At 39.1% G+C, this 20,985-nt stretch overlaps 1 protein-coding gene across 1 annotated transcript in view; it reads left to right on the top strand.

Moving 5' to 3' along the window:
• The first annotated feature begins 10,043 nt into the window (after positions 1–10,043).
• The window catches only part of HDAC4 (histone deacetylase 4), a 311,748-nt gene continuing 300,806 nt past the window's right edge, over positions 10,044–20,985 (top strand). Inside the window, 2 exon segments of the mRNA XM_038421049.2 lie at positions 10,044–10,489; positions 14,853–14,924. Coding sequence (XP_038276977.2) covers positions 10,297–10,489; positions 14,853–14,924 — 265 coding nt within the window. The 5' untranslated portion in view covers positions 10,044–10,296.

Consider the following 20,985-nt stretch of genomic DNA (forward strand, 5'->3'; position numbering starts at 1 on the left):
CAGTTCAGTTATGGGATGATTAAAATTAGACTGATTTTTGCCAATGTAGAAAGAGTGTTCTAGTTGTTACAGATCTCTGATTTTAATCATAGGTTTCAAATGCAATTTTAGTTGAGCTTGTTTTGGATTTCTTTCTCTAAAGAAAGCTGATTTGACTTATAGCAAGTGCCTTTTGTACGAGAGCTTGATATTGGAGAAAAGGTACAGTATAGTGCTTCACCATTCAAGTTTATATGTGGATATATAGTAATCTCTCTCTTCCAGACATAGTGGAGGAAGAGGTCCTTTTTGGAGGTTGCCAGGACCTCTCCTTTTCCCAGTCAGGTGGACTGGCAGAGTCAGAACAAAAGCTGCAGAGATAATTATCTCTGAAGAGCACTAGGGCTTCCTCTCTTTATCATGGAAGTACTTCATTGCATGGACCAGGACCACATCTAACTAGGTATTCGCACAGTGACAAATCCAGTAGACCCCCATTCCTGTTCCTACAGTATCAAGGGAAACAAATCTTTAAACTAGATTTATGAAGGGACATAAACATGTAGAATACTATTGAAATGTAGTCATTTTCTTTTTCAGTCAGGTTCAGAAGTATTTTAAAGCCCAAATTATGGAATTACGCACAGTATGCCAAGAACTTCATATTTGATCACATTTTAAAGTAGCCAAAATTGTGGTAAAGGAAACTAGTTTGAGTTTAAAAAAAAAAGCCCTTAATAGTCTGAGACTAAACAACCTTTATCTGATTTGCATGGAGTTGTGGATTTTCAGTCTCCTGAATGCTAGCTAATCCTCAAAATAAGATTCAGATTTTGTGATTCTACTTAATATATTTACTCAAATATTGGCATAGTCCCTAGTTTATAATTCCACAGCTGAACAGCATATCTGTTGCAGTTTGTGAAATCTGTTGAATGATAGGTCAAGCACATCCTCTTTGTTTGTTTAGTCATACTGAGACTTGACCACAGTTTGGCCAGTCCTGAAATCCAACATATGAAATAAAAAAAATCTTTTTATGTAGTTAGCTGTGTGAAGCATTTTTATGCCTTTTTTTTCCTAGTTTGAAGTCTATGCTGTCTACAGGACTGGTATTGACAAAGTTATCTAGATTATGCAAATATCACTTGAATGAAACAATCGGAGGTTAGTGAGTCTCATTGCAAATTGTTATATTATTTGAAATGGTAACATGTCTTTTTAACTTGCCACATATACCCTTAACGAATTAGGTGAGTTACCTGGCTAAGTGCAAATGGCACCAATTTAGTACTAATTCAGTAAGTTTCCTTTGCAGATAACCAGTTAAAGAATTACTTTTGAGAATACTCTGATTATTGTCAAGGTAAAGGAAGAGAGGGCTAGAGGATGTCTTAAATTATGGTGTGTAAAATACTGTAAACAATATGCAGCCTTTTTAACTCTGTTTTTTTTAAATTTAAAATGGGAAAATTTAATTAATTAATTTAATTAATTTAAATTTAATATAGCAACAACATATGCATTCGTTTGTTTTTTTTCTTTCACTTCTCTGGACTCAACTATGGCCCAATCTTTTAAAAAAGTTTCAGTTGTAAAACAAAATGATAGTTTGCACTGTTATGGCACCTTCCCTTCCCAGGGTTTTAGAGAATTAACAGTGAGTAAAGTCTATTTTATGGTAGAGGAAACTGAGACAGAGGTTAAGTAGCTTGCTCCAGGTCACACAAAGTCTTATGACACAGTCCTGCCTTATCATAAAATGATACTTGCTCTAAAATATGATCTTTAAAGATCCCATGTGTGCAGGAATCTTGTCTTGTCTTGTGCTCAGTGGCAGTACTCTCCTAGCTCAGATAAAAATGTGTTAATTGTGAATGTATACAGATGAAAAATGCTCAGACTTAGTCATTCATTCAGTGGTACATCCAGGGCATGACTGGTTCTGCTAGCAGCTATGCCCTGAGGGATGGAGCTGCTGGTGGTGCACGGTCTAGGCCTGCCTAGGAAATGAGAAAGGGAAGGTAGTCACACACAAAAATACTCTGCTCCACAGGCTCAGAAGAAAGGGAGAGTGCAGCATGAATAACTTGCAGCTACCGAAAATGATGTGGTAATTAAGGAAGTGGGTCCTAAATTCATCATTCCCTCTGGAGAGGCCTCCAGAAACAACTCAGCTTCAGCGAAAGCACATCTGGAATGAAACGGCAAAATGAATATTGTCACTGTGACTGTGTGCCAGCAGAAAGATGCTAAGTAACCAAATAAAATGGGCAAAGAGTCCTGTGGCACCTTACAGACTAACAGATGTGTTAGAGCATAAGCTTTCCTGGGTGAACACCCACTTCGTCGGATGACTGTAGTGGAAATTTCCAGAGGCAGGTATAAATATGCAAGCAAGGGATAAGGAGGTTAGTTCAATCGGGGAGGATGAGGCCCTCTTCTAGCAGTTGAGGTGTGAACACCAAGGGAGGAGAAACTGCTTTTGTAGTTGGCGAGCCATTCACAGTCTTTGTTTAATCCTGAGCTGATGGTGTCAAATTTGCAAATGAACTGAAGCTCAGCAGTTTCTCTTGGAAGTCTGGTCCTGAAGTTTTTTTTGCTGCAGGATGGCTATCTTTAAATCTGCTATTGTGTGTCATAGAATATCAGGGTTGGAAGGGACCTCAGGAGGTCATCTAGTTCAACCCCCTCCTCAAAGCAGGACCAATCCCCAATTTTTGCCCCAGATCCCTAAATGGCCCCCTCAAGGATTGAACTCACAACCCTGGGTTTAGCAGGCCAATGCTCAAACCACTGAGGTATTCCTCCCCCCCCACGTTGTCCAGGGAGGTTGAAGTGTTCTTCTACAGGTTTTTGAATATTGCCATTCCTAATATCTGATTTGTGTCCATTTATCCTTTGACGTAAGTTCTGTCTAGTTTGTCTGATGTACATAGCAGAGGGGCATTGCTGGCACATGATGGCGTATATTACATTGGTGGACGTGCAGGTGAATGAACCGGTGATGGTGTGGCTGACCTGGTTAGGTCCTATGACTTGTCACTGGTGTAGATATGTGGGCAGAGCTGGCATTGAGGTTTGTTGCATGGATTGGTTCCTGAATTAGTTAATATGGTGCGGTGTGTAGTTGCTGGTGAGAATATGCTTAGGGTTGGCGGGTTGTCTGTGGGTGAGGACTGGCCTGCCTCCCAAGGTCTGTGAAAGTGAGGGATGGTTGTCCAGTCCTCGCCCACAGACAACTCGCAGGAGACAGGCCAGTCCTTGCTACAGACAGCCCCCCCCAACCTGAAGCAAATACTCACCAGCAACCACACAACAAAAACACTAACCCAGGAACCTATCCTTGCAACAAAGCCCGTTGCCAACTCTGTCCACATATCTATTCAGGGGACACCATCATAGGACCTAATCACATCAGCCACACTATCTGAGGCTTTCAGAGTAGCAGCCGTGTTAGTCTGTATTCGCAAAAAGAAAAGAAGTACTTGTGGCACCTTAGAGACTAACAAATTTATTTGAGCATAAGCTTTCGTGAGCTACAGCTCACTTCATCTGAATGCATCCGATGAAGTGAGCTGTAGCTCACGAAAGCTTATGCTCAGATAAATTTGTTAGTCTCTAAGGTGCCACAAGTACTCCTTTTCTTTTATCTGAGGCTTGTTCACCTGCACATCTACCAATGTGATATATGCCATCATGTGCCAGCAATGCCCCTCTGCCATGTACATTGGCCAAACCAGACAGTCTCTACGTAGAAGAATAAATGGACACAAATCAGGTGTCAAGAATTATAACATTCAAAAACCAGTCGGAGAACACTTCAATCTCTCTGGTCTCTCGATTACAGACCTAAAAGTCACAATACTACAACAAAAAAAACTTCAAAAACAGACTCAACGAGAAACTGCTGAATTGGAATTAATTTGAAAACTGGACACCATTAAATTAGGCTTGAATAAAGACTGGGAGTGGATGGGTCATTACAAAAAAGAAAACTATTTCCCCATGCTTATTTTTACCCCTGCTGTTACTCACACCTTCTTGTCAACTGTTGGAAATGGGCCATCCTGATTATCACTACAACATTTTTTTTTTCTCCTGCTGATAATAGCTCACCTTAACTGCTCACTCTCGTTATAATGGGTATGGCAATACCCATTTTTTTATGTTCGTTGTCTGTCTGTACTGTAGTTTCCACTGTATGCATCTGATGAAGTGGGGGTTAGCCCGCAAAAGCTCATGCTCAAATAAATTTTAGTCTCTAAGGTGCCACAAGTACTCCTCGTTTGTTTTGCTGATACAGACTAACATGGCTACCACTCTGAAACGTATCTCTTCAGTGTTTTAATTATCTTTTTCTCCATTTCTCTCTCTTCACTTGCCTTCAGTTTCCGAATTCACCTGTTTGAAAGCTACCTGATCTGTGTGAAACAGGCCTAATGTCCCTTGTTCCCCTAAGGAACGTATAAATTACAATTGCTAAATTTCCTTTTATCACGCTTATCCTGGGCTGTTTTTAACTGACTTTCAAAGCTTTTGACCTAATCAATAGCCTTGCAAAGTGCCATCTTGCTTTGCAAATACTTTTTAAAAAGTACATTGTTTTCCTCATTCATTGCAGAGTTTTGAAATATTTATTCAGTTGTGTGCACAGGTCAAATCTCTTTGAACTAACTTATGATTGTCCTGTTTAAGATGAGTGGCTTTATTCTCCCCCCCACAAACAATTAAAAAGTAATGGCACAGGAAGCTGAAGACAACACGTTTACATCTGGCATTTAAAAATATTACTTTTGTCATTTGGATATTAATTTTTTGCATATTTTGTGGTCTGTATCAGCAACTTGAGCTCTTACTCCTCTCGTGATTGGCTGACAAATGGAATATAATTTAAGGAAAGAAATGATAAAACTTGGTAGTAATATAGTGAAGGTAACATTAACTGTGGGTAGTCAGCATTACAGTGTCTCAACTTTAACTGAAATGAGATCTGATTTTGTGTCTCTTGTTTTTATTCAGAAATGCTTATTGCAGCCATTGTAAGTATTTTGCCGAAGCTTCATCTGATCCTGTTTGCCAAACCTTCATGGTTTATATGGCAAAATAGATCTACAGAAAATAACTTATGGTACTCCTCTTGCAAGGTGCTGCTGAGCTATTACTGACTTCAGTGGGATACTTGTCACGTTCCATGTAACATTTAGACATAGTAATGTCTCTTGGGTAATCAATTGTGTCAGGGACATGAAGGAGATTTAAAACTCAAATCTGTGTAAATCTTTTGAATAGTAGAGAAGACATAATTCTGACTCTGTTGCTTTTAATCAAAAGAAAAGTGTTATAGAAGAAAACGAGTATTTCTGAAAATACTCTGGGCTTTGCTAAGAGATAGCACTGGTAATTTATGCACCATGGCAGTCATAAGCAGTGAAAGGTCTCTCTAATGCTAGATACTACATGTAGAATCAAGAGCAATGTTGGATTAATTTTTTTTTCCTCTTACACCCTTCCCTTCTTCCCACTTCCAGTTCTTATTGTGGATATCCCCAGTTATGTTTCCCTACAATTGCTGTAATAGTAAATAGAGCTTGTTCAGTAATAGCTGCTTACAGCAAATATTTGTTATGATGGTTTCTGCTGAGTTCTGCATGCTGTTAGGATACACTGGATTTTAAATAATGGACTAAGCAGTCAATTCAATTGAATGTGCTATTGAATGTGTTTCTTCTTGGTAACTGCTATAAATCACATTGTGAGAAGGAAGTGAAGGATGATTTCATTCTGTTAGACTTCTTCCCTTTCGGATGTGCAATATATCTTCCAGCTCTCTGGGCTAATTACAATGCCATTACAGTACATGTGCTATAGTCGAGTCCAGGGAGAGTTCCAAAAATAGATTGAGTGCAGACAAATTAGAACGGAAACATGCATAGAACATTTTTTCATGGGTTTAAGGACAAATAATGTATTTGCTGCCTTTAATTGCTTTCTCACTCGTAAATGTACAGGTTTTTTTTCCATCTTGTAAACTTCAAGTGAATAGGCAGATAAATAATACATTCACAAAAGTTACTCTTCTCATTACTAATATCGTTTTAACATAGTGTTATATTTCTCAATTACGTTGTATGACAGCAATTTGTAATTCGGAAATAGTAGTGGACCACATTTATTTGGCAGGCACTAATTGAAGATGTATGCTGGTTTTATTCCTTTCACATATCCCAGTTCAGCATTCTTTCATTCCAATAATACTAAGGAAGGGCACTGTTCCTCACTACATTTTAGGAAGACAAAAACCCAAATCATCCATGAACTGAACTGTTTCCTTCAAATAAAAGGTGCGGATGCGTATTGTGGGCATTTTTATTCAAGATAAAAATCCTCCTCCCCTTTATGCTGCTTTTATAAATTCATAAACAGAAGTTATATGTAATCACAATGCATGTATACCTATAACAGAAACACATATCTAGTTGTTGTTTTTAGATTTGGCACATGTCCATCACATAGTCCCTGAGTGCATATACACAATTAAAACGCACAATTCAATGATCAATGCATATGTTACGATGTATACCATGCTATAAACATCTGAAGAAATCCTGATTAAAATAGGTGAGCTTTGCTGTGTCCTGTCAACAGATTTCAGGCTATGTTTGATAGCTGGGAGAAATGAATGCAACATTAGAGGACCCTTCTGAGCGCACCCTTCTTTCAGTCCCCAAGATTTCAAATGTAAGCACTGAGGAAGACCGTACAATATGATATTTGCTGTGATAGCTTTTTCTATCCTGGTGTAAGATGTTAGTTTGCCAATTACATATTATATAGTTTGAGCTCTATGTAAATACCTTTAATTACACTTTGAAACAGCTGGGAAGACACTGCAGTTTTCAGATCTGACCTACTGCCTAATTTACTTTTTTGGCCCAGAATCTCCCCTTTAAAAAAAAAAAAAAAAAAAAAAAAAAAAAGAGACTTGGAGGCCACATGGTTCTAGGCCACATATTCCCAGGCACTGGGAATTGTTGTAGGGAATGAAGTGCAGAGGGCAGAAGAGAGAAAATATAAAGACTCAAGGATGAGAAACAAAGTAGGGGTTGGAAAGGAAGAGGGCAGAAATAGTGGTGTCCCAGGGTGGACATATTTTCTCACTCAGTGTTTTATACATACTTAATTACTTAGTAATAACTAAAAGTATAGTAACTATACAAAGGCCAGATTCTATCTTTGATCTTTGTGCAAACATCTCCTTGACATGAGTGGGCATTCTGTTGTGGATGGGGAGCGGGGGGTATGGAGTACTAAATTTATGCCTTGGCCCAAATAACAGTACTAGTGGAATGCAGCCCTTGCTACCAAATAAGTGTGACATGCTTGCTTTAAATGTAACCTAGCTCTACTCCACAGGTGTGCAGCTGCATTTTCCATTAACTATATGTTCTGAGTGGCCTTCTAAATTAGGCCCTTTCAGAGAACAACTCAATAATCCAATGCTAGGATCATAAAGGCAGGAATAACTCTGAGAAGGTCTACATCAGAGACAAAGTCACAATCATTTTACTAGAAACCAGTGGGGGAGAGGGGAAGATGCTTCTGCTCACTAGTGCCAAGTGAGGATTTGGGAGCTATCAGACCTAAGTGTTCCTACACTGCACTTTTCAGACAAAGTTTAGTCAGAGTCTTGTCTGCCATGTCCTCTGGATGCTGCCCTCAGGCGCTGAGCAGTGTCTGTTTTGCCTGGGCTGAGCTTCAGCTAGCTTGTCAACTAAAGCTTTTTCTTGGTTAGATACTTGGAAAGTAGAACTTCTCCTCATTTTAGGCTTGATGAAAGAGATGCACATTTGTGTATCATCTGCATACCTATGGCAAAATAGCCTCAAACATCTGTCTACCCAAAAGCCTCACCATCTGGGTGCTGGAATAGAACAGCATAGAACTCCACGTGAGTGTCATTTGAACTATTGATAGTCGGCTCTACAAGCTCTTTGAGAACAGAACTGTTGAAGAATGATCTAGTCTACAGGCAAGTAAACAAAACTCTCAGTTTATACCATGGTATCGAAGTCTGCAGACAGATCAATGAGCAGTGTTGTCTTCTTTGTGCTGTGCCCAGCTCAAAAGCCAGATTGAAAGGGAACATCAAATTATGTGGAACTGAGATGACACTGCTGCCTCACTACTACTTACTCAATAACTTGAGTTTAAAAAAAAAATAGAGATATGGGGTGGAAATTGACATGATCACTAGCGTCATTGGTCTAATGACTTGTCATTTGAAGGAGATTGATACCAGGCCCTCCTATAGAAAGTTATTAACTGTTTTAACCAACATCAGTACACTCTGCTCAGGTTATCTAGTCTCTCACATGAGGCATCGCTTATTGTATCCCCTCCCCTCCATGTTTTTCTGGGATGTGTAACTTTGGCATGAGATATTACTCCCCTGTGGCTCCCACTCCTGGAGAACACAAAGGGAAAGAGAGGACAAAGAAACTGGGCGTACAGGTGACTTGGTAAAACAGCCTGGAGAAATATCTACTCTTTTTTTTTCCCCCCTTCAATTAAATTTGCCTGGATTAATCTGATTGTATTTGATTTGTTTTTTATTTGGGTGGCTGGGGAGAAAGGGTTAAAATGTCTTTGATGGAATTTGGGTAATGGAAACTATTATTCATTTTTCAATCCAGAATGTCTCCTATCTCTTCGCTTATTCATGAATGTTGGCATAAAACACTGTGTAAAAGCATTTCTCTTGCATTGTAAAGGTCAGTTACACGTCATCAGAATTATGAACTGAACATCTCAAGTAACCATGGTAAGAAGGGAATGCAGCTCAGCAGGAGCAGAGAAAATGCTTTTTTTATTCAGGATTTGAAGTAAAATTCCATCAAGACTGCCAGGTTATTTTCAGTGTGGTAGCACAACGTATGTTGTATTGGCTGTTGTCACGCATTTTTTCTTTTAAAAAACATTTTATAGTTTTTTTCTGTAATATACCTAGTGTGTGTAGTCACAGCTGTAAGGTTGCCTAATCAGTCCTCTTCCAACGGCTTCCTTTTTCAGTTGCTCATAGCTTTCTCAAACTTTCACTAGATTTGCTGTTGGCAGAATGATTTTGTTTCAATTTTTTTTAATTTAATGTTTTCTCAGGTATGATTAAATCCTTTTTGAGAGCGAAGACAATCCAGCGAATTTTCTCATCTTCTCTTATTAGCTATAGTACTCCAGGAGGAGGAGGAGGAAGATGTTGATAATTTGCAGGGAAGAGAGCTCTTAAACTGGATATGTATGGTCTTTTGTTATCTGGTGAAAATCTGACTTGATTTGGCAGTTATGGTTAAAAAAAATCCTCTTCTTTCAGGCGCACATGGTAACTTCGTTTTTTTTAAATACTTTTAAATAGTGGTCTTCAAATATTCTAATAGCAATAGACATGCATACTTAATAACATTGTGTGGAATTTTAATCTTCACAGCAAAAATTGTGGAAACCGTAACCAATAGATCAGAGTAATTTTTGTACTGCTTGTTAGATGTTTTTTCCTGAGCTGCTTTTTGGAAACTCCTAAGAATCTCTTTAAGGGAATTTAGTTGCTTTTGGGAGGTGACACCTGACTTTTCTATTTTTTATTCAGTTTTGTGATTGTGGTTAATATGCAGCAGCTAACTTGTAGTGATACATGACCAAGCTCCTTCATGTATATTTTCGATGTAACATTACAGATTTTACTGTGTGTTTAATGTTAATTCCTACTGTAGCAAATGCATTGACAGTATTAAGTTGTATGATACGATTTTGATAGAAAATGTCCTCCAGCCCCGGTTTGCTATTTCGTCCCAAAACTTAGCTTTCTATGATATCTTTATCTTGTTACTAAAACAGATTTCCCCGGGCAGAACAGATTTGTGCTTGTCTACTGATTTAAAATAGAGATTTTTAGTGTCCTGGCAACAGCTGAATTATGTTCAACTGATCTTTTTCAATTGTTGGGTTATGGCAGATGTGGGAAAAGAAGGATTTCTGCTTTGGATGGCCTGTTCGGGTAATAACAGTGCTAGGCAAAACCAAAACTCCAGGTGAAAAAACTGATTTTGCTTTTTATGAGGAATTAATAGCCTAGGAGATACTTTACTTCTATAAAACAGTGAGCAGAAAATTAGTTAATATAAGGGATAACTTACTTTGTTTTGGCTGTCATTGACATTGTTTTGATGATCATCCCATTGCATATTATCCATACCCTTGGTTTGATGGTGAAATGGAATTGTTGTAATGAGTTAAAACTCATGGAGATTATCCTGATCCATTATGACTGTGTTCTTCCTTTTCATCTTTCAAGCACAGGAGCTCCTCCTCCCTGAGATTCTCAATTTCATCCTGACAGGGAGAAGTGTTCAGAATATTGCTGATTCATCAATCTCCCTGCCACTCAGAGAAGTAGATACTTCTCTAGGGGTCTCCAGTCAGGAAGCCTGTAAAACGGACATGCTGTCGTCTTCTGGTATGACATTTATGTGTAAGGTTCTGCAGTCTTCCCTTGGGTTTCCTTCATTAAAACCCTGCAGATATATTTTAAAAAGGTGGGAAGTAAAGAGATTCATACAAGAGGAAATGGAGAGAGCTTTGTGCTTAGAATCTGGGGAGTAAGTTCCTTGTTGTAGTCATGATCTGTTACAGAACAGCAGGTGCCCATGTCATGGGCGGTTAAGTTACAGGAAAGAAAGTAGACTCTACATTTTTTTAAGCATAGTAATTACAAACTTTTCTTTATGCTAATCCTTTTAGCAAGAGTATTAGATCAAATATAAGCAATAAACTGAACATTTTATTGCTTGAAACCCATACAGAAATATCTGTCTATCCGTTCTAGGTACCTGTGTCATAACTTAATATACAGTCCATAATAATTTAAATTGCATCATTTCCATCCTATGTAATCACCAACCAGCAAGCTAGCTAAACTAACCATTGAAACAACCTTTTCTGTTCAACAAATTTAATCACTGTTACATTTTTCCCAGTTAACAAAAGAATTCTAGAATGCCTTCCAGGTGAACAGATGAGGGCTGATATGAACAAAGAGGGAGAATGTTACTTCCATGAACCTAAGTGGGGAGAATCTGGTGTATTCGCCAAGAGTCTATTTCAAGAATTAATGTTAAAATGGAGGGACATGGAGTATCAACACAATAGGATTTTGTATATATGTAGTATTTATTTCATGTGTGTTGTTGATGATCTGGTCTCTGGTGCTAGCTTTTTTTCCTGCAGTTTCCTTTCTATAGGAGTAGCGAGAAAAGTAAAAGTGTAGTATAGGTTATTTGGTTTCAGCCAATTCAATTTAAAAAAAATACTGTCATGAGACTCCTATCTAGATACTGTAGGACGAGTGAATTGAAATGCCTCTTTTCCCTCATCATAGCATCGCTTCAATTATTCTTCACATTTGTTAATATTTGCACTATCCCCTGTCAAGGCCTTGTTGTCTTTGGTGCATTGGGAGCTATGGGTGGGATAGAGAGGGCGAAGCAGAAGGGTGTCTGTGTTTTTTGGCTTTCTAAGGGGAGGAAGTAGGATTTTTTGAAATTTCAAAAATGTCACTTTTAATTTTTTTAAATTGTTTAAAAGTGTTGGTGAACTCTAGGTTGGTTTCTGAAACTTTGAGTTGGATATCAATAAGGTATGTTTCAGAATCAAACATGTACTTCTAAGTGCTAGCAAACCTACCGTCCTCTCCATGAAAATTTCTCCTAGTAACTCAGTTCCTTTCATGCTAAATAGTAATTTCATAACTTATATTGAGTAAGCCAGAGTTTTTTTTTTTTTTTATACTTCTGTCTTCTAAGGTTTCAGTGTTTTAACGAAGAGGTTTTTAAAACAAATTTGCTCTTGTACTGAACTGAGCATATTATTGAGGCTGAATAAAAGAGTAACAAAAAGGTTTAATTGTTTTGGTATGTGGCTTTTTGAAAACTCAATTATTTGGGCATTTTTCTTTAGATTTATAAAAAGATACTAGAAATATTTATCACAAGATCAGACAGCCCTTCTAAAATTTAACATTCACAATAATAAAAAATCCTAAATTCTTTAAATCAGTAGAAGAATCCATACAATTACAATCTGAGCTGGCTCCAGACTATAACTATCTTATGCCTGTAAATAACTGTGTCTAATTGTAATTCTATCCACTGTCCAAATACCCTGCGTAAAGATCAGTATATCTCCAATACTAAAACTCTAGACCAGGGGTGGGGAACCTCTAGCCCACAGGCCAGATCCAGCCCCCTGCTTAATTTCATCTGGCCCGTGGCAAGTCTCCGCGCCATGGGCTGGAAACCCTGAGCCTCAGTGCCCCTCCGTGGGACTGGAGCTGCAAGTGCCAGCTTGCCCCACGGCGGGGGGAAGCTAGGGTGCCAGGCTGGTCGGTCGGTGGCCCCTAAGCGCAGGAGCGATCAAGAAAACTCCAAGTCTGGGTGCACCTACCCCCGCCTGCAGGTGCTGCCCCTGCAGCTTCCATTGGCCTGGAACCACATGTGGGCATGGACAGTGCGCACTGCGCAGAGCTGCCTAGTCACATCGTGGCTGCTTCCGGGAGTGGCATGGGGCCAGGGCGGTGGTGGGGGTGCTTGTCTTAGCCCCGCCGCTGACCGGGAGCCACCTGAGGTAAGCAGTGCTTGGCCAGAGCCCGCACCCCAACCCCCTGACCCAGTCCTGAGCCTGCTCCAAACTCCTCATTTCTGGCCCACCCCGGAGCCTAGGGGAATCCCCGAGCTTCTGTGCCCCTCCCGCGGGGCTGTGTGTGGCCCATGAGTGATATTTTCTGTGGGTCAGTGGCCCACAATAGGAAAAAAGGATCCCCACCCCGGCAGAGTAAGGGGGTGGGGAGAAGTCCTTCCAGAGACAGGAGGCTCTCTCAGAGAATCCTCTGCCACCAGCACCCTCCTTCTGTATTGAGATAGCTTCACTTTTAATCTCTCTGATGATTAAAGCTTTTGGCAGTGTAGTATAGGAAGGAGAGGCCTTCACTCTGGTAATCCAGATCCAAATAATTAAGACCAGTTCCCTGAATGCCACCTGGAAACCTACAGAAAGCTTGCAGAATACATTTATTTATTCCTAGTGCAAAGCTCTGCTTAATACATGGGTTCCTGCATTCTGGAAGGTCTACTGCTTCTGAATAATTTGAGGGGTAGCCCAAAATAGTATTACAGTAGTCTAATGGTAAGGTGACAAATGCATAGATAAGCGTACCAAGTGCCACATCTCAAACAAAAAGTTGCACTCTCCTTATTAAGCACAGATGGAACAGCGGGCTCTTTGCTATGGAACCTTTGTTCTAATAAAGCCACAAAGCTGTGAGCCTGTTTCACAAATGACTGTACACCACCTGCTAGTAACATTAATACAAGTTTAGCCAGTTCTCCCATTTCCTCCTCCAATTTAGTATTAGCTTTGTCTTGTCCAGATTAACCCTCAGCAGAACCTAGTCCTCCAAACACCAATCTCTTATAGACAAATCTCTCATATTCATTCCACTGCAGCTGTGGGATCATCCATTACTTTACTGGCTATTCTATTTCCTTTAATAAAAAACGAACACACAAACTCTTTAACTGGCATGTGTTCAAGGGGCAGTATTGCTTCCATTTTAAAAGAAAAGCTCGTGACGCAGCTCATTTTATTGTCGTATTGTATCTGAGGTTATACCAAATAGAAAGTGGTACTAAGAGACCACTGATGCAAACAGATAGGACTTTTAATTACATTTTCTCTTCAAACTTTTTGGAGTAGAGGGAAATATGCAGAAAAGATGAGCCAGTGTTGTTGATATAATGAAAAAACATTAACATCTAAATGATAAACTCATTTTATCAAACTGTCTTTTGATTTGACTGTGAGGGACGGTACCTGCTTTGATGTTTCTAGAACTGTATATAGCTTGATTCACATATTAGAAGGTAGAAGACAGCAGAATGTTGTAGAAGAATGAACAAAAAAGGTGAGGGAAGTAGTTTTGGGACATAGTTGAATGGTCAACAAATACTTTAAATGTTCGCTCTTTCATTTTTGGGCAAAAATCAAGAAGTCTGTGACATTGTGCTGTAGTTTGTAACAACTTTTGTTTCTACCTCAACTTGTTTTGTATGGAAGGCGTAATCTTTAAAATAAAAAAATGCTTTGATAAGATGGACTTCTGCATATCATAAAAAATAAATTGCGATTTTTTTAAAGTGCTTTTTCTGACATCCAAACCAGTGCAAAACAGGGTGCATGATGCATGTCTATGCATTTTAATCTCCTGCAACGCACTGTTTTCTTTACTATCTTTTCAGCATACTACAGCTGTTCTTAGAATATGCCTCCCAGCTCTGTTAGCAACTTCACCATACTGTTGTTAAATAGAAAAATAAATAGCCATTTATTTATTGAAGGACTTATTTACTGAACCTTTTTAGTAGCAAGACTGACAAGTACAACTAAGTACTAAATAAAAACCAAAGCAGAACAGATGAAAGTAGGTTTCATATAATGATTGTTATGGTGCTGACTTTAGAGCATCATTGTTTAAAGTGATTTGTGATATTGGTATTTTTTCCCCCTTTGCATTGATAATTAGGTAGTGACTAGAGATGGTGCTAGCCTATTGTGGGCCCTAAGCAGGAATATTTTTGCCCCCTTCCAAACGCATGCTAATAATTAAAGGCCCCTCGTCCCCCCAACCCTTGAGCTGCTTGGTGTCCTAAACAATTGCTTAGTCTGCATATCCCTAGCTCTGGCTCTGTTAGTGACTTTGGTTAATTGAACTAATTTAGACATTCCACAAACAGGTGATGATGTCAAATCCTTTTTGTGTTTTCCAGATGGACTTTCTGGCCGAGATCAGCCAGTAGAGCTGCTAAATCCACCTAGAGTGAACCATATGCCCAGTTCTGGTAAGAAGAAAAATACATTTCTGTTGAGTGTTATTCCAGGAAGAAAGGCATGCAGAGTATTGTCTTATTTTCTATTGTAAAAGGGTTAGCAAATTACAGCTGTAAATTTATTGAATGATCATGATGATTATGGAAAAATTCACTTTTCCATGGTGAGTGAAAATGCTGACCAATTGAGTATGATTGGGGGTCTGCTGGCTCTTCTGCAGGAGCAGAACAGTTCAGGTGCTCCTGGGTTTTTTTATTGGGGGGCAGGAGAAAGCAGAGTGGCTGCGAGATTATTCACAGAAAGTGAGGGGGGACAAAGAGCAGAGTAGCCCCTGAATTACTGGTCTTCTCACAGGCTGGAGGAAATTACGAAGTGAAGTGGCCTCTGAGCTGCTACTCCTTAAGAGTTGGGGAGAAAAAGTGCGGAGTGAGGAGCAGAGTGCCTTATGCCATTGTTTATCAGAGAGGACCGACAGAGAGGTAGAGACTAGCATGATTGATTGGGGATGGCAGAACTAATTAAACAGGATTCTTTCTAAAGATACCACCTGGGAGAATTCTCACTCTTGGGTCTTGATTTTCTAATGTGCAGAATTCCCACAACTCTTAGAATGTTGACCCCCGGGATCAATGACATCGGTGGGTACTGGGTAAAAGTGTCTCCAAATCCACAGCTGCTGTCTTTAAGCTGGAGTACCAGGCTTTCATGGTCAAGGGTCCTGTGGCAATATGGATAGAGATCTCAAACCTGGTTGACTTTTCCCCAATAGAAACACCGGGAATTTAAAAAGCTTGTCTATGAGGGACAAGACCTGATTTTGGCATCAAGCACAAGCAGTCTTCAATGGGAATGGTATTGTTGCGGGTCTGCTGGGCTACAGGCATCTGGGTTCCACTAAAGTGCTGAGAGCTTGAAGATCAGCTGTACTCTGCGGAGCAGAGCGTTGTAGAAAAAAGGCCATCCTGGATTCACTTTGGCCTATTCCTCCCTCCCTCCCTCCCTCCCTCAGGTCCTTTCTTCATGGGAGGTATGGCAAAGTCTCTCTGTAGAGAGCTTTCACAGGCCCTTAATCCATTTTTCACTAGACACCAAAATCACAAGAGTTTTTAAAATATTCCATAGTATTACGCCTGCCTGCAATTACCAGTAATGTTCAGGTTTTGTGTCACTGATGACCCCTAGTCACCTGTGATACATGAATCCTGACCATTGTCTGAGGTTACAAGTTCATGTTTTCCTAAAACCTGGCCTGCTCTTAAGCACCCAAGGATGCTCTTGGGTTTTGTAATATCAAGGAAGAGATTTTGCAGAAAAACTAACCCCTCCTTGTAAAACATATGGCACTATATGAAAGACAGGAGAGAGCTTTGTTCCATTCTTCCCAGGAATCAAAAAACCAGAGGGCTAGGTTGACATGTTTCAGCAAGGATGGCATAAGAAATAGGTTAGCATGTTTTTATGGTCAAGCAAATGTAAATGAAATCATTACATGGTTTTGGATGTAGAGGTCATTGGGCACTGTCTAGTTGTATCTATTCGTTTACCTTTAGGTTTGTGTACTGTCACCCATCACCATAGCTTCTGTGTACCTTTCACACCAATTACATTGGTGATGGTAAATTCCCTAGTGCACTTAATGGAATCATCTTTGGTTCTTCCATTTTGGGTTATAAAAAGCTTTGCTTAAAATAACTTGGAGCAGGGAAGACATAGTGGTAGATGCTATCAGGGTCATTCTGGTAATGGTGGAAAAGCTTTATTGAAGGGCAATGTTTTGTCATTCCCAAAGACGGCTGGACTCTGGATTTCTGTATTCTCCTCTGAAGATTCATTCCACAGCCAGATCCCCTCAACTGAGAATACTTTGTCCCTGTGTCTTGAATGTTTCACTCTGGTCTCTGTGATCTGCAGTGTCATAAAGGAGTGCAAATGACTTGGAGACACAAGGTGGGTGAGGATAATTTTTTATGGGACCAAGTTTTGTTGGTGAGAGAGGCCAGCTTTCAAGCCACACAGAGCTCATCTTCAGGTCTGGGAAAGGTACGCTCCCAGCATCACAGCAAAATGCAAGGTGGACAAAATTGCTTAGTATAAATATTTAGTACATATTGTAAGGGACTATTCAAGGTAGAGTGTCATGTTAACGTCTCTGTAGTCATCAAACAAAAAGAGGGGCTTAGTGGTACCTTGCAATATGTGGTAACTACTTATTGTGAACAATCTGTTCCATCTTGCATTTTGCTGTGATGCTGGGAGTGTACCTTTCCCAGAAGTGAAGAAGAGCTCTGTGTGGCTTGAAAGCTTGTGTCTCTCACCAACAGAACTTGGTCCAATAAAAGATTTACCATCACCCACCTTGTCTCTCTAATATCCAGAGACTGACAGGGCTATAACTACCCTGAATGCAATTGATGGAGATGCAGGGTGAAATAGTCCAAAGGGCCTAAGTGATTTTGGAACTTCTCTCATTGATTCCCATCGATTTTCAGTGGAATTTAGGTGCCTAAGTGGTGTAGGCACTTTTGAAAATGTTGCCCGCAGTCTCTAATGTAGCTGGAACCTGATCTGTTAGTGGCTTTGAAGAACAGTTTAGGAACATAATTCCATCTACCTTATGTAGTAGGTGATCACAATTACAATTTCTTTTTACAATATGGGTTTTTTTAAAGCTACCATTTTGCAGGACGAAGATAACACAGTTTGTAAACTCTGTGTCAGCTGTGAAGTAGCAGTTAATTAAATAAACATAATTTCCAAAGGTTTCAGAGTAGTAGCCGTGTTAGCAATCTCCCCTCTGTATTTTCCACCGAATGCATCCGATGAAGTGAGCTGTAGCTCACAAAAGCTTATGCTCAAATAAATTTGTTAGTCTCTAAGGTGCCACAAGTACTCCTTATAATTTCCAAAGTTGCTCATATCCTTGCTGATGTGATTCATGATATTGTATTACAAGAAAGAAGTATAAATGAAGCAATGGTGGTTCATTAGGAACTGCTTCATTAGTAACAGAGAAGAAAACGTTTTGGAAGAGGCTAAAATCTGTCAGACACAGGTGATTTTCCAGTATCTAAGAGGGTGTTATAAATAATGGAGAAGAGATTATTTTTAACTATTTTCAAAGTTGCATGAAAGTGTCCTTCAAGTACATCATTTAAATATATAAAACGAACATTTTCTTTGAGTTTTAGAGGTGGATTAGGTAAACATTTTTCTGTAGTTCAGTCACTGGCATAGCAAAACTAAAATACTTGTATATGTATATGTTCAAATCTAATTTGTGGGATAATTATTTCTGAACATAACTTTTTCTTCCTGGTTACTGGAAGACTTAATGATTATGAAGAAAGGAAACATTATTTGTAATTGATCTTGCTGATTTTTAAAAAAGATGTATAAATAAGTTTAGATGGAAATTCTTTTAGTCTTCAAACTAATGGAGCACATTAATGCTGCAATAGTATTCAGAGGACCTAAAAGACTTTTAAGTGAGTAGCAACTTTAGGAGAAGCAAAAAATGCTATACTTGTGATAGGGAATTTTTTTCATATATATATTCATATATTTTTATTTGCTGACTTCAGAAAAGTTAATAGGTGATTCTCAGGTCTTCTGACGAAGCCGATTAGGTTTTCAAGCAGCATGAACCAAACGTGCACAGCTTGAGAAATAGCTTTTCATGTGTCTGTGTTTTAGCTCTTGGATGTTCACTAAATGTCAGTCTGCTTATTCAGTGAACTTGGATCAATGGTGAGGATGTGAGGTTCTGCGCACAGGAGTTTAGCCTATATATTAAAATGTGTGAGCTAGTACTAATGATGTCTGTCTATGCCACTTGAATGAAAGCTGCTTTGAGGTTTTCATTGTAAAACTAGAATCTCCAACATTTTAATCAGAATTGATGCATTATGTAAAATATACAGATAAGCCTCTTCAGGATTTAAATCAAATATTATAATGTTTCGTATAATGCCCTCATTGCATGTTTGATCAAATACAATAATATCTACATCAGGAGTTCTCAGACTGGGGGTCGGGACCCCTCAGGGAGTCACAAGGTTATTACTGGGGGTCGTTAGCTGTCAGCCTCCCCCACAAACCCCACTTTGCCTCCAGCATTTATAATGGTGTTAAATATATAAAAGTGTTTTTAATTTATTAGAGGGGTTATACTCAGAAACTTGCTATGTGAAAGGGTCACCAGTACAAAAGTTTGAGAATCACTGGTCTACATTAAGTGTACTTTCATTTTAGCACTAGAATGAGTATGATTTAAAAAAAAAATGTTTATTGCCGCTTAAGCTGGAAACACTTATGTGAAGTAGTTTTCTTGTCAGTGTAAACTTTATTGTTGCTCATTTTGCTACAATTGAAAGTAATCTTAAGCAATTTCTCTACTACTGGAAGTATGAAAACAATGTGGTGTATATAATTTGCCAGGAAAATGCTAGAATGCACCATGGGAACATGTTCTTTTTAAACTCAAAAGTTTTTACTTTGAGTAGCACAACTGCAAATTGGCACTAGTTTTCCCACAGCTGATCTACTATGCAAGTCATGACAGATCTGTAGGTTTTAAAGGTGACTGGGGTGTGTCCTTTGTAGCATATTCCAATACCTTGACTGAGTTTATCTGTTCCAGGAAAGTATTAACGCATTCCTTAACATTTTGACTGTAGTTTTTATAGATGGGTTCAAGGAACAAAGCAATTATTTTGACATGTCATACCAACCACTGTAAAAGAGTTGGTTAATGAGGGAGATAATATGCTGCTTATAAAGCAGGTATTTAGAACAGCGTTTAAGCATAGCTAAAAGATGCTTTTACTCTGTAATGTGGATGTTGTAGTAGAAAAGGTATATCAAGATGATTATGTCAGCAATAGCAACTTTAAGCACCACTCGTCAATGGTTTGATGGAGACTCTTGGTGGTTGTAGTGACTGTAGCAGACCAGAGATGGGAGGTTTCAGCATCGTCTCAGTAGGCTAAACAAAGCCTGTTGCTGCCCAAGATACAGAGTAATCCCCACAAAGTGCTAGGGATTGGTAATAAGCAAAGAAAAAAATAGATTCTACTACTGTCTTAGTAGCCTACACAGTCAAAATTTGTCAGCATATTACTGTGGAAGTTTTCCTGGACTCTGAGACTGCAGCATAATGCCTTTAAAAGAAGTTCAGCAAAAGAAAAGTTCTGTAGCAGTGATTCTCAAACTTTTGTACTGGTGACCCCTTTCACATACCAAGCCTCTTGAGTGCAACCCCTCTTATAAATTAAAAACACTTTTTAATATATTTAACACCATTATAAATACTGGAGGCAAAGCAGGGTTTGGGGTGGAGGCTGTCAGCTCTTGACTGCACACGTAATAACTGAACGACCCCCTGAGGGGTCCCAACCCCCAGTTTGAGAACCCCTATGGTATAGCAATAGGATGCATGAAATTTCAGCTCCTTGCTTCAGCCTCTTCTTGGACCTAATTAACCAGTCACTTTCACAGATTCTTTTTTAAAAAGCTACAGCTGTTTAGAAATTGGCCATCACAGGGGGATAGACTTTGTAATAGAGCAGTTTGTCAAGCATGAACTGAAGTTTATCATCTCTTTTTGTTGGTTTAGATATCCAAAAGGAATGGGGTGCCTTTTCAGTGCATTGAAACTTTCCAGCTATAAGATCACTGCCTCTAGTTCCTCTACTCCAAAAGCTTTTAAAGAAAATGCAGAGGTTTGCTCAGTTCACTGTGTTTTTCTGAACCTGGTTCAGGTTTCAGAGAGGTCACTTAGAATTCTTGAATACTCAGAGCTACTTAGTCTTGTTCAAGAAAGGAGACGATTAAAATGGATAGCACACAGGATTATTAACACTCCAGAAAATTTCTCAAGCTGAGCAAGCTTAGTGTTTTACTATACTTCGTATACTACATGGCATATCCTTCACGGAGACTGAACCTACAGTGATAACAAAGGCTAACTGCCAAGTTACTGTAAAACGACACATTTGTTGGCATCCATGTGGTAACCCAATTAAACAAGTGTACTTGTTAACATTAGTGACTATATTGTTATCTAGTGATAAC

This window comes from Dermochelys coriacea, chromosome 11, assembly GCF_009764565.3.
Source record: "Dermochelys coriacea isolate rDerCor1 chromosome 11, rDerCor1.pri.v4, whole genome shotgun sequence".
In the NCBI taxonomy this organism is placed as follows: domain Eukaryota; kingdom Metazoa; phylum Chordata; order Testudines; family Dermochelyidae; genus Dermochelys; species Dermochelys coriacea.